The sequence below is a fragment of the Hesperophylax consimilis genome, chromosome 30 (genome assembly GCF_061612785.1).
Source record: "Hesperophylax consimilis isolate HC1 chromosome 30, BYU_Hcon_1.0, whole genome shotgun sequence".
Taxonomy (NCBI): Eukaryota; Metazoa; Arthropoda; class Insecta; order Trichoptera; family Limnephilidae; genus Hesperophylax; species Hesperophylax consimilis.
Genome location: NC_142865.1, coordinates 9,947,241 through 9,971,569, shown reverse-complemented (window position 1 = coordinate 9,971,569; position 24,329 = coordinate 9,947,241). Strand labels below are relative to the sequence as shown.

Sequence of the window (24,329 nt, the reverse complement as noted above, 5' to 3'; positions counted from 1 at the left end):
TAATCGAGTATTTTTTAGATAAGTCTTTTTATAAGCACAGAAAAAAATAATGTATAAGGCCTATGAAAACTGCTTTAAAGTTCAAAATCTCCTACTTTGAACCCATTTTCGGCTATAATTTAATTGCATAATGTGACAAATTAAGTTTTGATTAACATAAAAATAAAAATAAAATCCGATCATTTTATATTAAATGATCGGAAAATGATTTTATTGTACAATGTGGCAAATTAAGTTATTTATAAAATGATCGAAAAACATTTAAATATTTGTGCCTGAACATCCACAAAATAAAATAAAAGGCACTTTTTGGCAATGTTTTTTTCTTGCATAAATCAAAACAGGCGGATGGTGTTAAGCGGGAATTTAAACCTTATCGCCATCTACGTAAGGGCTGTTATTGATAGCGGCTCGATTTAAAATATTTCACGACGTAGTGCATCGCCCTAAAGTAAACAACAAAAAATAATTATTAAAAAGGTAACTTTTATTATTAAACTATAATGCAATACAGTACATTAAAACAACAATATAAAAAATATGTATCCTTACATCTAAAACATTGGGTAGGTACCTAATAATTTCATATTATACAAAAGAACAATAATATATTTATATTTACAAACTTAACAAAATACTTCGAATAATTTTGTACACAAAACATGCAAATGCATCTCAAACATGCAAATAGTAACAAATTCAATAATTACTTTTTTATCATTTCATACTCGATTGAAATACTGTGGTAGTTTTTTTGTCTTCTTCTTAACTAGAGAACTGGAATAACTCTCGAAATCAAAATGAAATGAATTATAATTTAAGAGTGAAGAATTTTATCACTTATTTTAGAAAAAAATTTTTTTTACTAGGTATGCGTATTTCCTTTTACGTGTTCAATAGGGGCAGTACTTCCTCGAAATACGCACGAGTTTTTTAAGCTAATTCTATTTGTAAACTCGTGTTCAATTCAAGCGGACGAATCATGCACGGGTTTATAATTACCATGCGCATTTATCAAACATGCCTGCACCATTGGAGGACTCGCGCCTTCAATTAAACACGAGTTTATAAAGAGAATTAGAGTAACAAACTCGTGCGTGTTTCAACTCAGTACTACCTCTTATTGAACACCGAAATGGAAATATGCGCCATTGATGGCGTATTTGATCTAACCTTAGCTTTTTATTAATTTCAAGGTTTAATGTTTAAAATTGAATTATTTCAGGTCTCTTTCTAGTTAAGTACTTAGTGCTACAGCTATCTATTGTACAAAAAGATTAAAAAACAGGGCTTATACAAATAAATAATAATGGCATTTTAATTATCTATCAGACAAATTAATAAAATAAGCTTTTTCTAAATTCTGTGGGTTCACATTTTTTTAATACCCTGTAAAAATTTCTAAAACCTGATATTAAAAGTCTTCTGTTAAGATAATTGTATTATCGTGAATTATTTTTGAGGTATTATGCAGTTATTTTACAAGCAATAATTATTCGCCTGAAAAACTCATCCACATTGAAAAATCTCCTGATAAAAGATACATGACGCCAACGAGACTCGAACCCGTGTCCCTTCGATTTCCGGTCGACAGCTCTGACCACTGAGCTATGGCGGCTTATCTCTTATCCGCGAAATAATTCAATATATACTAGTGTTTCATTCAACAATTACTGCTTGTTACATTTTTTCACCTGAAAACAACCAACTTTATTTTATATGAGAAAGGCATTGTAAGTGCTAACTCTCTCACTAGATGGCGTCGAGACAAATTGTCTACATTTTTAGGTGAAATACTAGAACTTGTCAAATATTATTATTTATTTTTTTTGTAAACCAATGTTTAAGGCAAGATTTTTTATGCATAGCACAAAAGGTAACAATTATTGCTTGTAAAATAATTGTTACCCTTTGTGCTATGCATAAAAAATCTTGTCTTAAACATTAGTTTACCAAAAAAAAAAAAATTATTATGCAGTGTTACGCTACCTCTTTCTTTAGCCAACATTTCGGACAGCGTTACAGTGTCCTTCGTCAAGGCAGTCTTGCAATATAAGAGGAAGATTAATCACGATAATACTTTTGGCCATAAAAATCTCAAATCATTTCTAAGAAAACTATAAATTATTTTTTAATGAGCTTACCTATCTTACAGAGAAGCCATTAAAATATTAAAGGTTTTACGAAAACTTCAAAAACCCATTGATTTGTATTTATTATGTGCCCCAATGTCTGAATTTTATCCCATCATTAAAAAAGAAACGTTGTTTTATTAATTGTCTGAATCTTCATCCTCTCTAATACCTTAACTTAAATCTATGGACTATTTTGTTATCGTATCTGCTTTCTCAACCAATGAACCATCTTAAAACTTATTGACTTCTTAAAGAGTACCATCTTCCAGATTTAAACTTCTCTTTTCACTGGATGTCCATTCAGATCAATTTCCAAACTTGGTATCAACGGAGGTTTGAATCCATACTCCAGTCTGAAACCTTGAAGAGTCCTTTCCGATCTTCTGAACTTCAGACTGTTTTCGTTATGATGGAGTCCTCCGTAATTCCAGGAGTCTGTGGAAGACTTCAAAGGGACTGGTCCAAGATATTGAGAATAGCTGGAATGTTGCTGGCTTGCCTGTTTGAAGCTATCGTGAGAAGGGGTGTTGAAAGAAATTGATGGTTTGTTGTAAGCGTATCCACTGTCGCTTTGTAAAGTCGCTGGTTTCGAAAATTTTGGTTGTTCTACTGAAATGTGGTTATTGTTTCTGTAGAAAGCTTGGTTCTGTTGATTTTGGTTGTATCCAGATTGCCAGCCTTGATTCCACTGTGTCTGAATTTGTCCATGATTTTGGTTCTGGTTTTGTTGAATGTGTGAAGGTACTTGATACAATACAGCGTAAGGTCTATTTACTATTTTCTCAACATTAAAAGGCACTGGTTGTTCTACTTCAACCTTATATGGTACTTTGACTTCTACTGGGTAAGGTACTTGCTTTTCTACTATTCTGTCTACGTGAACTGGGTAAGGAACTCGCTTTTCAACTGGGAATGGTTTTTCAACATATTTCGTTACTTCAACAGGTCTTTCGACAATCTTTTCAACGATTTTTTCAACTGGGTAAGGAACATTGACATGAACTGGGTAACGGACTTGTTTTTCGACAATCTTTTCAACAGGGTATGGCACTTCTACTTTATATGGTACTTTGACTTCAACTGGGTAAGGTACATGCTTTTCTACAATCTTTTCAACTTGTACGGGGTATGGTACTCGTTTTTCAACTGGATACGGTTTGTCTACGTATCTTGTAACTTCAACAGGCCTTTCTATGACCTTTTCTACAATCTTTTCAACAGGGAAAGGTACTTTTACTTCGAAAATCTGCTTTTCGGGATGATCTTGAGAATAAGACACGCCTAAGTCTTGTCTCATTTGTTGTAGAGTTATCCGCTGCGGAGTGCCATACAAAAGATACGGTTGATATTGTATATTTGCTGGATTTATTCCTACAGTTCCGTGGTTTTGCTGATTTTTATTATCTTGCTGCTGAGAGACGTAAAAGTATTGAGGCTGATGAGACTGCACTCCTATATGCTGATGTTGGTTTTGTTGAATAATCTGACCACCGTTGAACAAGTGTCCACTGGACTGTGTATATTGCAAAGCAACTGGTGGATTGGTTGCTGATACTTGCGAGTAGTCGTCGTTGCAACCAATAACTTGCTGATCTGCAACCTGCCGATGACTAACGCTGTTTAAAGACTCTTGGTTATAGTTTGAGTTGAAGTAGCTATCAACATTTTGAACTGTTTGAAGAACAACGTTTTGCTGGTTCTGTACTAACTGATGCTTTTGAACTTGAGCCTGTTGCAAGACTTGTTGATTCTGATACTGTTGTTGTTGGACTTGTTGATTTTGATAGTTTTGCTGTTGTTGTATTTGTTCATTTTGATAGTTTTGCTGTTGTTGTATTTGTTCATTTTGATGGTTTTGCTGTTGTTTTATTTGTTCATTTTGATATATTTGCTGTTGTTGATTTTCATAATTTTGTTTTTGTTGATTTTGCTCATTCTGGTAGTTTATCTGTATTTGCTGTTGTTGATTTTGATACTGTTGCTGTTGATGTGATTCTTCTTTTATAGATTCTCCCTGGTTTTCCTCAAATTGTTGACTAATTTCTTCTGCGGCAAGTTGATTTTGCTGTTCAACGGGATGAATCAGAACTTGTTGGGCTCCTAGCTGATAAAGCTGTTGGTTAGAATTCACTTGTATCTTTTTTGACTCTTCCAATGCACTCGGGTATTGGATTTGATTATTATCCGTGGATTTTGTCTGGTCGTTGTAGATTTGTGTCAACTGTTTCTTCAATTCTCTGTTGATTGCTTTGTTATCTTCGTTTTCTTGTTCAATGACGTCGTCTTCTACAAATTTGACATCTGTACTTTTCTCTGTGTGAGCACAATCGAGGTATTTCTCGACGTTGTTTGAACTAACCAGACTCAAACCAGCAGTCAATGGAGCCAAAAACTTTTGGCTTACTGGTCTAGGAGTAACTACGATAGTAGAATCCAGAGGCTTCGTGTAGCTTTGCTCAGTTACGTAATCAATCCTTGTGACGTCAGTTTCAACTGTACTTTGAGTTGTAGAAAAGATGTTGTTCACCTGAACACCTTGTCCAACATTTTTTAAAAGCCCAGAACTGATGGACGATTGCGTTGATGTTACTTCATTGTTATTGTAGTCATAATCGAAATCTGGAACGATAATTGGTGATCCCTTTTCTTGACCATATTGGAAATTCTGATCTCGTTCAATGGATATGATTCCAGCACCAGTTGGCGGCTTCAAATGGCTATCACCAACGCTGAGAGTTCCTCGCAGAGCCACAATACTTTGAGTTGGTCTAATATTGACGACGTGTTGGTGTTCATTGAAACTATAAGAATCTCCAGAGTGAACATTTTGATTCTGCTCTTCTTGTTCTGCAGCTCCGTTAATGCTCAACAAATCTTCATTTGATACAAGGTTCTGTGTCGATTCAACCAACTTTGTGTATACATTGTTATTCTGTTTCAATCCAGAACCAATAGTAGAACTAATAATGGGGATTTGAGTAGTTGATGAAACATACACATTTTGTTCCGGTACAAATTTGACTTTGTTTTTTCCCAACTGAACATTACCTTTATTATTTTGATAGCTGGATGACAATAACTTCTCTCCGTATTGTCCATTAACCTGGGATGTAAGAAGATAGTCATTTTCACTTTCATTATCAACATCTTCAGAAATCTCCTGAGCGAAACTTCCATCAGATACAAGTTGCCCATTATTCAAGATACCATCTTGGCGAACTCTTTGCTGAATATTAACGAAACTTGGCTGATTCACGAGGATTCCTTTTTGATCTTCTTGGATGACTTGTCCAAAATTGACTTGGTTATAAACAGGAACGCCGGCATTTAACTGATAGTTGACTACGTGACCAGGATTTTGATTTGTATTTTGGTTGCCTAACTCTACTTGCACAAATGACTTTGAATTGTCCCCACCGACGTTTGAAGAGTATTTGACGCCACCATTGGGCGATAGATACAGGTTTTGTTCTTGTTGGTAATTTCCTGGAAGTGTAGGACGTAGCACAGTTGAAACTTGCGGGATGATTTGTTGCTGATGTGGTGATTGCAAGATTTGCTGGATTGGTTGATATGTTGTAATTGGTTCTGGATTTTGCTGAGTTGTGAACAGGTTTTGCTGCGCTGGTAAGAGCTGTGTTGGCTGTGATGGTATGGGTCCTACGGGAGAGTTCGGGTGAAGAGCCATGGCGTGATGCGTTTGAACACCATTAGTGTTGTCGTAGTGGATGAATCCATCAGTGGAAGTTCCTGCTGGAAGCACTGTTCCAGCTAGAAGTGGAACGATTGGTGCCAAGTTCTGAAAGAAAAGACAAAAAATTATTTTACTTACAAATAAATACAGGAGATTTTAGACATATGAAAAATGCGAATCACGAATTAAACAAGGCAATTTTATGCTTGGACATTCAAGTAAGTAAGTTGCCATTCATGTAATTCAGAATTATATGAATGATAAATATAATTTATTTAATCAACAGCAACAATACCATCAAGGATCATCAGTTCAGTATTCATGTAGTTTTAAATATTTTAACTTTTTTCACGTGGGTGCTGTGCAACTAAATAGTCTTCATTATTCAAAAAAAAATCTTTATGTATTTGGAGTCACCAATAAAACTACGTCTTATAATGAATGTCTTTACTGTAATAAGGAACTTCAGCTAAAGAAATATAATGATTAAAAATATATATGTTCAGAAAGATCAAAAAAGGCTGATTCTGAATATATAAGTTTTATATTATAATTATATATAGAAAAATTCTTCATTTAAAACCAAGACACTCAAACGCCCTGTGATTGGTCGGTGGGTCCTGGCAGTACTTAAGCCGCCATCTCATGGTTGGCTGGCCACGTGCATTAAGAATGCGAATCATTTCGTACCAAGTTGCGCTGCCTATTCTTGCACGTAGGTCACAACTGCGTCTTACAATTTAGTTCAAAAAAGTTGATGTTACGAGTATGTAAATCTTGCTAAATATTTAAATTGTGGCTTTTGTTTTCATACAGACCCGAGTGGGATTGACCTTACTGTTAACAGACAATACAACGTAAGTATGACATCACGCGTACCTCGTCAGATTTCGATCGTTTTGGCGGGCATTGAAAAATGTTAATTTGAAAATTATTTTCACTGTTAAATCCAAATTTGTAAAAAAAATAAAAATACTCATATTAAAGTTAGAAGGTGAACATTCACAGTAAAAAAATGTCTTGAATTCCTTTGTGATCTATTCTGTCGGAGAGCAAAATTAAAAACAGCATAAGGGAAATGGTTTCCCTCAGAGCCTGTGCCATATTTGGGGATGTTAAAAACAAGAAAGGCAGTAGTTAACCAGGGTTTTGCAAAAACCCATGTTGTGGGAGGAAGGAACGTATTTTGAAGATGTAATGAAGTTTACCTGTGATGCTGGAAGACCTTGTGAAGGTCCTTGTGGAGGACCCTGCGGTCCAAGCTGTTGGCTCTGCAAACCCTTGACTGCAGCCTCTCCAAGGGCCAGCCTGGCGCTGGAATGCCCAGATGCAGTCCTGCTACTATACTGCACCAAGGGATGGAATCCCCAGTCATCTACCAGGTACTGGACATCTTGGGAAGAAGCTTCCTGGAATGAGAAAGTCAATAAAAGTTGAATTGTTGCTTACATTGCCGACTCTTTAAGCTCCACCTTTGCATCGGGTGGACACAGCGTCTGTGGGAGCACATTATCCTATTTATGGAGAACTAGGATTTACGAGGCAGTAATAACTCAGGATGTCTCTCAGTGGGGTCATGTACGAAATGGGTATTTCTCACGCCAGCCGGTTTGCCACTCAACTTTACACCTATCTTCTGGAGTAAGACTTATCCGAAGGGGTCTCTTTCCTTCCAGAGGGGTTTTCGGGCCTTCAGACGGCATGTGTTTTTTCACGGAAGCTTTTCTCAATTTACATAGGTGTTTCAGGCTGATAATTATTGCTTAAAAATAATATTTTAAAACTACCAAAACTTAATTTTTCATTATACTTTTATTAACAATAAATTTTACTTATATAATGCACTTGCACGATGTTGATTGACTAGATGATCATTTGTGAAAAAATGTGTGGAAGGGTTTAGTTTTTCCTATGGGCAAGATTTAACCCGGACATAAAATCTGATGTAAAAAAATGTGATGGTTTTGGTGAGAGCCGCCTGGATTTAAAGAAATTGGACATATTTGAGAAAGACTGCAAAAATTTGGACATTGCAAGACTTCTCCAGAAAAATTATATGTTATTTAGTTTGGGTTACCTTTGGATCGTCGACATAATAATGCCCCTGGGTGTGTTCGCCTTTTCTGTTCTCCAGGTGTCCCTGCTGACTGCCTGATTTGTCGTCCAATATCGTGTAGCTGTAATTGTAGTTCGGGGGATGCTGGAACAACGAGAAGAAGAACAATCCGTTGTAAAAAACTGAGAGAATACTTTTAATCGAACAGTTATTTATAAGATAAGATCGTAAAGTTAATATGTATTGTGATGTACGAGTTAATTAAGTTCCATTAACCGTCAGACTAAGGAGCTTTTGATAAACGCTAATTTAGGTCTCACAAATATCGTTTTATCTCCCTTACCGTCGCGTCGTGGTGAGAAACATGACCTCGCGCTTTTTATTTGAATCAAGAAATTAATCACAGAATAATGAAAATGTACACATTGATGAAACCAAAGTTTCCGACATTGATTATGAGAATATTCACAAATATTTTATTAATTATTTTTACATGAAACGACAAAAAAATAAGATAATAATAACGTTTGTCATATATTCGTAAGATGATAATAACATTTGTCATAAAAAAGTAAGATGATAATAACTTTTGTCGTAAATTTGTCTAAAAATATGTGTGTGTTTTTTGATTCGTTAACAGTAATTTTATGATGATATTAACGTTTGTCATACGTTTGTAAGATGGTATTAACGTTTGTCATAAAAAAGTAAGATTATAATAATGTATGTCATACATTTGTAAGATGATAATGTTTTTCTTAAAAAAGTAAGATGATAATAACGTTTGTCACACATTTAAAAGATGATAATAACTTTTGTCACACATTTGAAAGATGATAATAACTTTTGTCACACATTTGAAAGATGATAATAACTTTTGTCACACATTTGAAATAACATTTGATAATAACATTTGTCTAAAAATATGTGTGTTTTTTTTGTTTCGTTAACACTAATTTCAAAAACGTTAAGTGAGTCATTTGGGGTGTGGTATTTAATATGAAATGAAAAAACACACTTTGTAATACACCATTATTATTGAATTAATAACTTACAGCCAATCAGGTTTCGCTTATCTCAAGCTTCGTCAGGTCTTATATATTAACTAATCAGTCTTTTCGTAACTATGATGAAGTACTAATCATTCTGTAATTATTGTCAAAATGTCAACGCAATTGGTGAAGAACGTTCGGAGATTTAAGATTTTGAACAAACGAATATTCACATTTTTATTTATATGGAAAATTAGGTTCTATCCACTGCTTTTTAAGAAATTTTCTGCCATGTTGAAAATGTTTTTTTATTTATTTCAATACCACACAAGAGTCCCAACCATCTGAAGTTAGTGAGACTATCGCATCCCCAATTAGGGTATATTGTGAGACTAAAGGTAGTGGGTATAGGAAGCACATGAGAAGATGAAACTGGTATAAAAATGGTTTTAATTCTACATATGCAATAAAGTCTCAGAATGATTGCTTCCCACGAAGATATTATTAATATAGAATTCACGATCTGTAATTCAATATTATTTATGCAGTTTCTTTTTCAGAAATGCAAAGTTCATTAAACAAAAACGTGAGTGGATTTAAGACCGGAAAAAATTGAGAAACACGCTTTTAATTTGCATACTAAATTCACAATATATTGTTACGCGATAAATTCCCTTTCACCTGCCGCAATAGTTCCCATGAACTTGAGTTGGCTAATCCAGTGTCAAGATAACGCCGTTTTACTTCAACGAGCATTCTAATTCGGATGTTCTGATGTGAACTTGAAAGAAATGCATTATACTTCTAGAAGATGCAGACCAATAATGATTAGTGCAAGATCGGTTTATTTATTTAAGGAGAAAACACAGATACAGACAGTAATTAAAAGATAATTTTGTAAAACAATAACTTGAGAATTCGCCTGCATCCTAACTATTTCTCACAGATGGTAGATAACAATTTTAAATATTTTTTTACATGTAAATAAGGAAAAAGTATAAAAGAAAATTATTTTGTATATAGATAATGCTCAGTGTCAAATAAAAGTGCACAAATATTTTTTATACAAGTTTAGAGATAAATCATTAAAAATACTCAAAGAGTAGAGTGAATGAAGTATGTACACATTTTCTTTTTTTTATAGGAAAACAGACTTCAATTTCCTACCAAAAAATATGTGGGAATCCTTCAGGTTTTGGTTTTTATTATACAATTGGCACATTCTTCTGATTGGATCCCTGACCAGCATTTGTGCGCGTCCGGCTAATATGGAATAAGTCGTTAAGCCTGGTCGTTCTGGGTGGTATTTTAAAGTTTATTAGATTGAGTAAGCCAGGACAGTCGATAAAGTTGTTACAGATTTTGTACAAGGTCATTACGTCAAGGTAAGTTCGCCGGTTAGTAAGAGTGGAGACGTTATATTTCGAGAGCATATTTGTGTATCCCCGTTTAGGTGCGCTAATTCTGTGGTTGAGGTAACGCAGAAATTTCTTCTGGATACTTTCAATATTTTCTTTATAGATATCGTAAAGTGGAGTCCATATGGAGGTGCAGTACTCAAGTTGAGAACGGACCAGCGTATAGTAAAGCAGAAGGTAGGTTTCAGGTTTTCGAAATACGCGGCTGTTTCTGATAACAAAGCCCAGCAAGCAGTAAGCTTTATTCACAATGTGTTTAATGTGCGCTTCGAAATGAAGTTTGGAATCAAAAAGTACGCCAAGATCCATTATACAGTATACACGATCTAGTGAATAGTTGCCTGTATAATAATTGTGTATAATAGCGTTATGATTTTTAGTGAAGCTTACTTGTTTACATTTGTTGAAACTTAGGTAAATTTGTTTTCATTGCAAAACGCTTCGAACCTTACTAAGTCTCGTTGGATGAGCAGGCAATCATTTAAATTCCTAACAATGGCAAATATTTTTATGTCATCGGCGTATAAGAGAAATAAACAATGCATGAAACATTCAGAAACAGTATTAATAAAAAGTATAAATAACAGCGGTTGAATGGTAACGTATCAGTGTAAGATCGGTTAGATAGTTGCGTATGAGTGGAAGATCGGTTAGATAGTAGCGTTTGATTATACTTCTAGACTAACGATCGAGTATAAGATCGGTTATATGGTAACATATCAGTGTAAGATCGGTTAGATGGTAACGTATATGATAATAACGTAATAATGATAACGTAAGATCGGTTAGATAGTAACCTATCAGTGTAAGATCTGTGGGATGGTAACGTATCAGTGTAAGATCGGTTAGATGGTAACCTATGAGTGTATGTTCGGTGAGATGGTAACGTATCAGTATAAGATAAGTTAGATGGCCATCGGTCGGATTTAATCCTCTGCTAACTAAGTAGATACTCACAAAGTTGCTCACTCAACATTATTTTCCTACTACTATGATAATAGTAATTTACTTAGCCCAGCTAAGTCCTGTTTTAACTCGATCGCTTTGATTTTCGTCTGTCTGCAATTTTTCTTACGAGTTTTGTTTTCGAAAATCTGCTGCAACCACTTTATCATTCAAGCAATCCTTACTTTGACTAGATGGCTAACTTTGACGATGATTCGGTGAAGATTCTTTTTTCAAATGTGAAATAATCTTGTTTAATCTTTCCTATTCGCATCTTGTTCAATATTATGGTACATACCTGCTTACAAGGCTTGTAAAAAGAATCGTTATTTTGGACGTTCCGTTGGGAAAATTGTATAATTCCTCAATAGTATATGGTTAAGAATTAAGTAGGGTATATAATATATACCTACTTACAATATTTTTTGGATGCGAGGACTTCTGTTCTGGGAACTACAAATTTAATTAGGTATTTCTTAAATTGCAATAATCAGGTTTATTAAACATTACATTAATGTGTATATATAACCTTTAAAATTATTTATATATTAACGTTCTCCGTGTTTCTTACGCCATTGTCTCAATATTTACAATTACATTTTCAGTGAAACAAGAAGTAATTAAGGCGGGAAACAAGAAATTCTCAATTAAAACCCAACATGGCCGCGCCAGTAAAACCACCAAAACGTGTGAAATCTTCCTACAAACAAGGGATCATTAATTTTCGACTTTTGTTTAAAATATTAAAAGTAATGTAACCCATCTTGTCATGTAAACGATTTAACGATTAGTTTGAGATCGCACAATAGCCGCTTACCTACCGTTCGTTTACATTAGTAATTTGTTTGAAAATCTCTTTTTTTAATTATTGCTGATGTATTGTTGTTGTGTAATATGACTTGTAGGTCTGTGAACAGTAGATCTCGCTAGAATGAACGATCTCCAAAAGAATATCAAGTATGTAAACTCGGCCACCCTGACAAAATGGCAATTTCCGAGCATTTAAGAGGAAGCTACAAGCCAAAAATGTGAATATTTTTGGTATACCTTATATCGTAGGTAGTAGGCATTAAAATCGCTTGACAAACGGAGTCTAGAAACGTTCGATTTCAAACAAAAAACTGTTTTTTATTTATTTTGTGAACAATTTTATAAGAAACCAAAAAATTTTAATCAAGTGAAACTGTCACAGATAATCTTAGCTATAATACTGTATTTTTAAAAGTTGTTTTCTTTATGCGTTCATACATTTCGATTGAAAAAATACATTTTTTCGTAGTTTGCATTTATATTTTTTATTGAGTAATTTATTTTTTTATTTATTCTACTCAAGCGAACCGATAGGAAAACCTTCAATTTATCTAAAGAATATTTTGTGGTATTCATAATGTACACCAATTCGTTATAAGGATTAATCAAAATAGTGATTTGGCATTAAGCTTCGCCTTAATTGAAAGCGGCCATTACTTTGAATTAGTTCCCGAAATTCTGGGAAGACCTAAAACACATAAAGCACGCGTTATTATGTAGGTAATTTAAATTCATATAAATCCCATAAATATCAATAAAGACGACGGGGCTAAGCTCAATAATTCTTAGTATCTGACAATTGAGGGCTACACCAAAACTAAACGCAAAAAACCATCTTAAATTGTAATGTATTACCAGCTCTTTGAGGATTGGGGTTGTCAACACCTTATCCCATCTGCATGTAAAAGTACACACTTCACACCACAATCTTTACACATCTGCCCTGATGATGGAAACTGTATTGCTGTTCGATACGTTTGCTAAAGAATAACAAACAACACGGCATTATACCCCAAAAATAAATCACTATAGGTAGATCTTGCTTCCGACAAACTATGATTGTGATTTTCTCTCATTAATAAACCAAAACAAAAATTTTCTCTTAAATCATAAGATTTATATGAGATACTTAAATTCTAAATCATTGAAGAAAATATAATATACGATAAAGATTCGGTCACATTTAGGAATTGAACGCAGAACCTCTGCCTTGTCGGGGCTTTACTCTACCACTGAGCTAATCCGACCCTATTCCATTCGATTATATTTAACTGTATCACACTTCGACTAAGAATTACCAGCATCATCTTCATTTTCTTAAGGCATATTTTTATTAGCTGCCATTTTTATTTATGATTGCAAGATTTTTCCCGAAGTAAATGCAATCTAGATAGTGTATTGCATAAATATATGCACTTTTATTTGAATGTGCGATATCTATTGACTTTTCTAAAAGTCTAGGAGAATATTTTTTTTTATATTTTGAAAACTTTTTAGTTTTAAACCTAGTTTTATCCAACATTATTTAAATTTTAAAATAAGAATAATTATAAAATTTGTCAAAAAAATGTCAATATCTCAATGACAACTCTTTTTTCAAACTTTCTTTGGGCAGTCCGGTAACATAATGAGTATATCAATTTGACAGATCTTAAAAGCGTAGTATCTAAACGCCCCCATCTTGGATCCGAAAAGGAACACACACATAAATTTACAGACAGAAGAAACGCCAAATGACCGAGTTAAAACATGATTTTACTACGCTCAGTCAATGAGGTTTTTATTTTCGTATTGTTATTTCATAGTGGAAGATAATACCAGCATCGTCCTGATGAAAGACAATCACCCACAATTGAAGTGTTATTTGAAATGGAGTTCACCCAAGTTATGAAGAACAGAAAATACTGTCAGTTATTCCCATGGAAAAGGTGAGGCCTAACTGAAAAATTGCTCTGAATGACTTGAGCTATGTTTTTTCACATCAGACTCACTTTTTAGTTTCATTGTAAGGTATATTTATGATTAGTTTTATTACGATATTCTTTGTTTCAATCCGTTCAGTTTAATTCAGCATGTGACTGCACATTTGTTGGAGAATTGAATTCAGATTAAATAATGCAAGTCATGTTTATACGTGTTATAAATAACCTGAACTCATCTGTTATTTTCTTCTTCGAATATTATTATTCGGTTGTGCGTGTGTCCTGGTGAGTTTAATTGACTCTGGAACTCGGCCATGCGTAGTAATGCAAATTCATGTTTTTTTGGTTTGAAAATTTGATCACTTAGAAATTTTTTAGATGCTTTAATTAAATACTCCGAGTAGAACACATCTTGGCCTACGAAATGATCCAGTATTTTTTTACATAAGTCTTTTAATAAGCCTAGAAAAAATAATGTATCAGGCCTATAAAAACTGCTTTAAAGTTCAAAATCTCCAACTTACGAACACATTTTCAGTTACGGTTTTTATTGTATATTGTTGCAAATTAAGTTCTTTATAAAATGATCGTAAAACAATTAAATATGTGTGCCTGAACGTCCGCAAAATAATATGAATGCAACTTTTTGGCCATGTTTTTTTCATGTAGGTATTTATCAAAAAAAACGGATGACTGTGAACAATTGAGACAGTCGATTAAGTACCTACCTGTCATAAAATATTTTAACAGAAAATGATTTTTTTCAAAATTGGAACTGATTTGTCAAGAATTTAGACTATCCCGTGATTTTCCAGAGAAGGTCCAGAATTTACAACCTTGGGCGAAATCGAGGAAATTTCACTGTTACAAACTAACTCACTAAACATCACGCTGTTTCCCCGAAGGGGTGGGCAGAGAGGACGGACCGCCAAACAACTCGGTCTTGGCACACACTCCTTGCCTCATTCACATTCATACATTGTCTCATATATTCCTTTCCGTTATTCTGACTCTTGACATGGTTGATTGGATTGTGCCCTGTCTTTCTAGGGCCTTCCTTCTTCAAAATATAAATTTTCGTTTGTTCAAAATCTTAAATCTCCAAATATTCTTCACCGATTGCTTTGAAATTGTGACACAATATTGCATTCGAATAAGTGTCTGTTTTTATATAGATAAATTCTATATAGATATCACCAGTGACAGGTAAGAAAACGATTTCTTAAAAAAACAGCGCCATCTGTTGGACGTAAAAGCAAAATGCCTATTTTTTTCTCTCTCGCTGCACAGACAGACTGAGCTACAGCAACGCATGTCGGGGTACAGCTAGTAATAAATAAAATTTAAGCCTCCCAAAAAAAATTTTTATAGGTTGAAATCATTTTACCGCGCGATTTTTAGTTACATTCCTAAACATTAAAGCAAACAACAAAAAATAATTATCCATGTTTTCTAGATGTAACCTAAGACAGGTAAAAACATGTTTTTTTTAAAAAAACAGTGCCAACTACTGTTGGACATGAAAAAAACGCGCTAATGTTTATCTATCTGCACAGACAGACTAAACAACAGCGGGGGGTACAGCTAGTTCACAATAAAACATATTCTTAAAGCCGTGTTTGTTGACAAGATCTTCCAGAAAATCTCCCCAAATTGTGGAGTCCATAATCCCATTGGCTTTAGGCAGATGGAACTCTCGTGCGGTAAGTATTTACAGAAAACAGTAAACCGATTTGCCAAGGCGCTGATAATTCCTTACACCTAATGCAACCCCCTTGAAGTTTTTACTAGCGCTAGGCGCCGGTTGTCTCAGGGCCGACCCTGCATTTACATTCATACTCTCACATTGATTTTGCAGCGATTTTTTTCACCAGCTGTCAAAAAAATTTCGCTGCCTTTCAATCAGTACCTAACCTTCTATTTTTTGCTGATTTTACTTTCATTTGAGTAGATTCGTTGTACGAATTCGTGAGCTACCTGCAAAAGGTCTTTGACACTGAAATACTGTTCTAGTTGATTTATTTTTATTAAAAGGTGCGAAAGAAAAGCACAGAGTGGCCAAATAAAAATGGAAAATAAAATATAACATAATGAGCCAGTAGTACTCTACAGTAATGTGAATTCATTTTTCTTGACAGAGTACAGAAATGAGCTCATTACGATACTAATTAAACAATATATTCCGATGTATTTTTACAATTTAATTCAACTCCACATTGAATGGTTTTTTGTAATTATTGGGTGGACCTGTAGAATTTGACGTTCAGCGTTAAAAAAATGGTTCTTGTGAACATTTCTTCATAACAAATCACTGTATCTTCAAATGTATTAAAAACTCTTATAATCAAGAATGATTGCGCAGTACGGCCAGGAGGCTAACGTCTGTTCTATCATGTTTTCCTTACCTTTTATATTGTCACCTTGGTACTAAAAATGGAGGGGCAACCTTATATACTACCGACATCTGTCGGATAACTATATAACGTGTATGAACGATCTACACTATAGCCATCTATGTATCATATTAGGAGAAAAATTATTATTTCTAATTTATTAAGAATCTCTTTAAATTATTAGTAAACGGGATTGCAGGCCTTACGAATGAAATTACAGGTCACCTGATAAACTTTTAGTAAATTACGAATATATTATCATGACTAAAAGTAAAAATATTCGGATTTTCATGAAAACATGTTCCGACATCGTGATAATATTTTCATAATTTGCTAAAAGTTTATCAGGAAACTTGTTAATTCGAAGGCCTGTAATCCAGTATTGAACCGGAATTACCAATAACTAAGTTTCGCCAATCATATCCACCAAATTGTAAACAAAAACATTAAAATACTAGGATTCGTATTAAGAACAACTAAAAACTTTAACTCCATACAAGACATATCTCTAGTTAGAAGCATAATTGAATACAACTCAGTAGTTTGGTCTCCCTCATACAAAATTCACATTAATAACATTGAGCGAATACAAAAAAAATTTCTAGGTTTAAAAATTTTATATTAAATATCCCACTAGAAAACTTACAATATCATTTGTATATATAATAATAATACCGTTATTTCGGCTACTGGCATTATACCTAGCTCTCTAATTAAAAATTTAGGCGTATTAGATCTATCAAAAAAATTATATATAAATATGCAAAAGTCGGTCATTTTGAATACATGTAGGATAACAAAAGATTTTTTTAAATATTTATGTTGAGGGATCAGTAGGATTTATAGGCCCTGTTAGAAGTTCTACCGAGCCGAACCCTCTGATATGAAAATATCTGGAGTCGGTGAATTATTTTCCCATTTGATCTCTGGTGAGTTGACGTGTTGTTCTTGTATTGTTTTGTATTTATTTTGCTTATATAATTCACTAACATAATGTTGATTGACTAGATGATCATTTGTGGAAAAGTGAGTGGAAGGGTTAAGTTTTTCTTTTGGGGAAGATTTAACCCGGACAACTAAATCGGAAGTTAAAAAAATAATAATAATAAATATAAATAAAATGATATGATATAATATATATAATATCCCGAATACTGCTCTCTGTCAAGAAACACTTTAAAAATATTCTGAAAAAAAAACTACTGTCACTTAATTAATCTCAAAAATATCCTTAGTTTTCCATAACTTCCTTTCTTTTTTTAAATTTATTATATTAATATATAATCCTTCACGACTATCAAAAAAAAATACTACAGCAAACATACATTTATGTACAATGAATTATTTAAGTACTAACTAACAACAACATTTATGTACACTCCCCTTCCATACACAAGCAAATGCTTTCAATGGAAGAGTAGTAAAAAGACCCAAGATGTAAAATGAATTATGTACCATGTAAACATATTATTAAAAATAAAAAATAATTACAAAAAAAAAATTCTTATTAAATACTCTAAAAATACACACATTGGAAGACAGACGTAAAATAAACGACTTAACTTTTTTTATTCTAAACTCTAAATTCGACTGTTGCGAACTTCTGCAACTCATAAACTTACGAATACCTACAATAACAACACGACAAAATACACTATTCCACTGCAACACACATAAGCGCAATTACATTGCGAACTCCCCAATACAACATTTTCACACTAGGGGAAACCAATACTTAGGTGATGTCGATATATTTAATATTAACTTTGCGAATTTTGTGGATTACGTAAAAGATTTATTTCAACACTATTCCTAAATGGAAGTTATATTTTTGTAAACCAGTCAAATCGCTGTATTTTTTAATTTATGTTCTTGATCTTTTTAATTTATGTTGTTGATCTTTTTAATTTTGTTTCTTGCATATATTATTTTTTAATGCAATTTTATTTTTATTATTTCTTTATCGTGTTTCAAAATTGTCTGTCATCAAAATTGTACCACCTACATGTAAAAGCTCTCTGGGCGTTAAATAAAAAAATAATAAAAACTTGATAATAAAAAGACATTCTTAGTAAATTATCAATAGTCAATTATCTCCGTGTGTAATGAATTATTGATTTTAGCTTGAATACCAACCATAAATAAGACATTTCCTAAAAAGTTATTTATGTTTTTTTTACTTGTAATATCATGTAGCATGTATACACTCTGCATAATGTAATCCAATTTCTGAAAAATGCGTGCGTTTGAACGTGTTTGTATATGAGTGCCATTAAAATGATACAAGGCGTTGTCATCGACAGCAAGACTATCTTCCGATCTTCAGCTCAATCGGATGTCGGGTTAATTTCCATTTCCAAAATTCCACTTTATTCATTCATTCATTCAATCAAGAAAACTAAATCTAAAATTTAAATAGATGTATTTAAAAAGTACAATTTTTCCGCTAGACGACATTTAAAAAAATGTTAATAACGTTATAAAATAAGTTGAAAGAATTAATTGTAAATATTTAACTGATTACTTGGTCATGTCTGTACCTATATAATATATACACCAGTATCTACATATTTTCGCTTTAGCAATTTAAATTTAATAACATTGACGTAAATGCGTTTCGAGAAGGTATTACCCGAACGCAAATCAATGGTTTGGTATGCGAAATTGATACGAATCTTGCAAATAAAAAAAACAGACCATAAATAATAATCAGCAGATAAAAACCCGCTGCTGCGGTTTGAAAACTTCAACGGTTCTTTTTTTAAATAACAGAGGGCACCACTTCCGTTTATAACTATCCTAAACCGTAATGATATTAAGATAATAATACTATCAGATATTATTCGCCAATTTATTAAATAACTGTTATTAATTAAGACTCATTTTCTTCCGAGTGGTTTTGGTAGCATTGTGGTAAAGTGGTGACGTTTAGGTGATATTTTAGGTTTATTTTTTATCAATTTTATGAAAAATGTATCATCAAACAAACAAAGTGGGTAACTGTGATTGTAACTCTCATCAATGAACTCGTATTTCATTTTCAAAATTGGAAGTAATTTTATGATATTTCTTCTTTCTAAAACATTAGTAAGTACCATATTTTTCATGTCTATTTTACAATTGAAAATGTCACATTTTATGTTATTTTTTATTTACATTTCACATTTACTTTTATTTTTGATAACTTAATTTTGTTTATTTTATCTTCATACTTAAAGCATATATATTATAATCTACTATAATATATGGGATTTTTTGCTACGCGCCACAATATATTTTTTATTTGTGTAATTATACCAATGCTGCATCAAAACTTTTAATAAAATAAATTAATTGTGCCAAATAAATAAATAAAATAAAATATGTCAATAATTCGGACAAACGATAAAGTATCTACCTACTTTAAATATTTTTTAAAAATTACCACAATATGATGAAATTTTTTGTTCCATTAGTTAAAAAATACAGGATAATGAAATTAAAATATTAAAAAAAAATGTAAACAAAAAGATCCCACAAAGGCACTCCCTTTACGTGGGTATTATAATAATTTTTAACATATTTCTATGATTATATAGGTTTTATAAGAAGAATTTAGATACAAAGAACGAAATGTTATATTCTGCCTATTTTAATTCTAAATTTAAAATGTGTTTGATTTTTTTAAGATTAATCTAAACTTCAACGGCTCAACTGACAGTTGTCAGTTCAATTTGTCTTCAATGTCAGCAGATTGCTGATAATAAAGAAAAAAATATCATCATAAATCATAATGTATGCTAGGTAAGTTTAATATATTTTTTACTCTACATAATTATATATTACTATCGACCTTTTCAATAGAATAGACGAACTTCAGTTTTATTATTTTGGCTATAGATGTTCACATGAAACCAGTTTCTCTTCCAAATCATTAATCATCGTTGACTGATGATGGTGATAATGATTGTCTTCCGCTCGCCATTCATTGACTAGGTCGGACTGGGTCGACAGCCTGGTTCTCCTATGGGTTCCAGTCTGCACCAGTAGTTAGTTATGTACTATCTAAAGCGGTTTTAATTATGTGTTGAGAAATTAGGAAAGCAGATTAAAGATTTGTTTTGGAAGATTTACACGATTCTTTTTTCGTTCTGTTTCCATATGGGTTCGGGTGTTAAAAAGGGTCGCGTTATATTTTGGTACCGATTTTCGTACAGTTTAAGGCGAAGCTTAATGCCAAATCACTATTTTGATTAATATTTTATAACGAATTGGTGTACATTATGTATACCAAAAAATATGCTTTAGATAAATTGAAGGTTTTCCTATCGCTTAGCTTGAGTAAAATACAAATAAAACAATAAATTACTCAATAAAAAATATAAATGTGAACTACTAAAAAAAATTTTTTTCAATAGAAATGTATGAACGCGTAAAGGACACAACTTTAAAAATTACAGTATTATAGCTACGATTATCTGTGACAGTTTCAATTGGTTGACTTTTTTGCTTTCTTATGAAATTATTTACAAAATAAATAAAAACCAGTTTTGTGCTTGAAATCGAACGTTTCTCGACTCCGTTTATCAAGCGATTGTAATGCCTATTACCTACAATATAAGGTATACCAAGAATAAACACATTTTTGGCTTGTAGCTTCATCTTAATATGGTGGACATTATTAGCGATAATAGAACAATGCAACGCCAGTAGCCAACTAAATATGCTAAATGTGTGACAACGTTTAGTATGAATTTATTTATAAGTTTATTAAATGTTAAAATGGTGATTCTCTTCAAATTGTTGGAAATGCGGTTAAAAACGGGATTGCAGGCAGTTTCCTGATAAAATTTTGAGAAAATTCGTAATAATATCGCACACACATTTTAATGCACCTTCGTTTGTCTTGATAATTTAAAGTGACAATTATCCGACATCGTGACAAAACATTGGTATTTTACTAAAAGTTTATCAGGATTGAATGTGACTCAACAAATAACGACAACACTTTAGCCACGAAATGAACGATTTCCGCTGGTTTCGCGTAGGTTTTTAAAAGCAAGTAAAACAAGTTTACAACAAGATTAGGACATGTATTATGTTATTTTCAAAATATCATTATGTATGCGAATGCTAACTTATCGTTATATCGATGAACTTATCACAAAAAAATCGACCCATAAAAAAACAGTTCAGTTTACTTATAATACATCTATGTTTAATAATTTAAGAAAAGATTTTTTGTTAAGTTTGATGGTGGATTGAACGATCCCTCTGGGGACTGAAGTCAACCGCGCTAACAACTAAGCTAAAACACAACCGACATTTAATAATAATAATAATTGGATGACTTGTATAGCGCCGTTTTGGTGCAAAATCACCTCAAGGGCGCTGTACAAACTTATAATACAATTCTACAGTGATCTATGTTATTACTTAACTATTTATGTAGATAATATACAGTATAATACTTACCTGGTAGGTCACTTGAGATTAACACTTAATTATCTAATTATCTAATTTTTTATTAGCGAAATTTAGATACAGGATTTAGGACTTAATTGGAAAATTGGATATAACTGGACTTTCTCTTAGGAATGGTATATTTAATTTAAGGGTACGACAGCTTAAAAAGGTAAGTTTTTAGTTTAGACCTGAATTCTGTTGGACTTGTTATGGATCTTAGTTCCGGAGGGAGTTTATTCCAAGTCTTCGGCAAAGATACTCTGAAAGCGCGATCACCAAATTAGTATTTGGCTTGCGCTTAGGTTCCATCAGTCTGCCTACAGCTGATGATGTTGCTGATCTAAGAGTTGACTGCCTCAGACCAGTGTTTTCTTTATTTCGTATATTATCCCAATATGTCCGCGTGTGTGTACGTGATTGCCATTAAGCTGATAGAATGCATTATCGTCAATAACGAGTCTATTTGCCGAATTTCAGCTTGATCAGATGTCGGGAAGTAAGTTAATTTCCGCTTCTAAGATGTGCATTAATTCATCCACAAAAGCAAAATCAAAATATAAATGTATTTTAAAAAAGAATTTATGAACTTACCGGGTCGTGTATTTTTGGTTTTTCAATATATCCTGGGGGCTTCGTTGCCACCACCATCCGCAGCGCCATGAAGGCGGTAAGAAAATGAACTAACAGCATCTGAAAAAATAAATAAATATCAATTAACTAAAATTCATTTTAAAGTACAACAATTAGTCTCCAAAATATCGCAGTATGAGCGTGAAATACAGTATATTATGTAAAGTGATATATACAATAGCGTATTATCCAAGGTTGATATTTTCAGTTGCGAACTTACCAAATACAAGAGGTCCATAAAAGAATATTTCTCTGATGGTTTGTGAATAATGTCTCTATTGTTTATATATCTATTATGATTTGATGTATACGTATAACCTCTCTCCATGGCAATAAATGTATTTTTTTGTAATTTTTTTGTTTTACATAATCTTTGTTTTGTATAAATTTTTTAATTCATATTCCTTTCTCACAAATTTAAATAACTTATGCTGTCTCTGTTAAAGTCACAAGGAGGAAATCCATAATTGGTTTTAGTTTACTATATAATACTTATGTACAAACTGATTGATTGTAAACTGTCGATTTCCCGAAAATGAATAAATAAAATAAAATAAATAAATATCATGCGAATCATAAATCATAAACATCTACGCAGTAAACATTGAAAAAAAAAACATTTACATCAGCGCAAAAAAACACTTATTCGCTGTAGCATTTTTGACAGGCGAAGTTACTATCTCTCGTAATCGACATCGTTAAATCATTAAGTCAATGTTATCATTAGTTTTGCTCCAAGAGAAATTCAAGCAGCAACGTTCAAAACAACACAAGATCACTTTCATTCTCAATGATCGAGCATTTCAAACTGTACCAATTATTATTTATAAATATATTTAAACCATATTAAATAGTCGTTACCTCTGAAAAAATGCTTTCACTAACGTTCTGACTACGCCCCGTAGGGACAAAAAAACCCGCAAAGCAATTCGGTGAAATTTAACTTTACGTAAGTCGAAATATTTTAACACTTTCGAACCGTACTTGTATATTTTATTTTATTTGGTTTTACGCCCAGCCGGGATTTTTTTACATGGGTTTTAAGGCCCCGTAGTAAGCGTAACAAAAAATCAAAACAAAAAACAAAAATCTCTCGACAAATTCTTTAGCTGTATTTGAAGATACACTGTGATTTTTTTCATGCCTATAACATTTGCGGTTTTTGATTTAGGCAAAACATTGTACGCTATTTTTTTCTAGATTTTCGTTCAGCCGGTAGCCATGTGCATAGTTAAATTATATATAATAATTTATAAATTTGTTTGTAAGTTCCATTTCCGTATCAAGATAGTAGCCGTTTTAACGACTTAGTAAAGATTATTTTTTAAATGTGAAATAACCGTGTTTATTACAATTTTATGGTAGGTACTGCCTGAGGGAAGTTTGAAAATATAATTAATTGTCATTAAGAACGTTACGGTTATTTACAAAAAAAATGTACAATTTATTATTACACCAAAATTATATTTTATTTTTATTTTTTAATGTATATTTTATTTAGTTATAAGAGTTTACATCTTATACCTAATATATTATTTTCTATGACTATCACTACAATTTCTTATTATTATATTTTTTGAAATGTTATATCAAATATATGGTTTGTAATTAAGCTGATAGGTATTTAAGTACCTACTAACAAGTAGTATGATTTCATAAGAAATTTTGGTTTAGATTTATTAAATAAGAAAAATTAGAAACACACTTTTGAACGCAATGTCTACTGTTTAAAGAATTTTCAAATTTTCATGTAAGAATTACTTAAAATTTCAACAAAACTTTTCATTTTTTTCTGAAATGTGTTAATCAAGCATCGAATATGTTTTGGCATTGCCAGTTTTAATTCTGTTATGAAAGGGTTAAGTCGAGTTACTGCGTTGTTACGATAC

The 24,329-nt window shown here is 32.4% G+C and overlaps 1 protein-coding gene across 1 annotated transcript; it reads right to left on the bottom strand.

Annotated features, from left to right (window-relative positions):
- Positions 1-1,764: 1,764 nt before the first annotated feature.
- Positions 1,765-22,502, bottom strand: LOC149409617 (uncharacterized). The gene is made up of 5 exons (XM_089649462.1): positions 22,402-22,502; positions 7,907-8,029; positions 7,038-7,238; positions 4,701-5,934; positions 1,765-4,628 (listed from the first exon to the last, which is right to left on the bottom strand). Exons 1-5 carry the CDS (start codon positions 22,498-22,500, stop codon positions 2,407-2,409), a joined length of 3,879 nt encoding a protein of 1,292 aa, XP_089505588.1. The 5' UTR covers positions 22,501-22,502; the 3' UTR covers positions 1,765-2,406.
- Between the last annotated feature and the right edge of the window lie 1,827 nt (positions 22,503-24,329).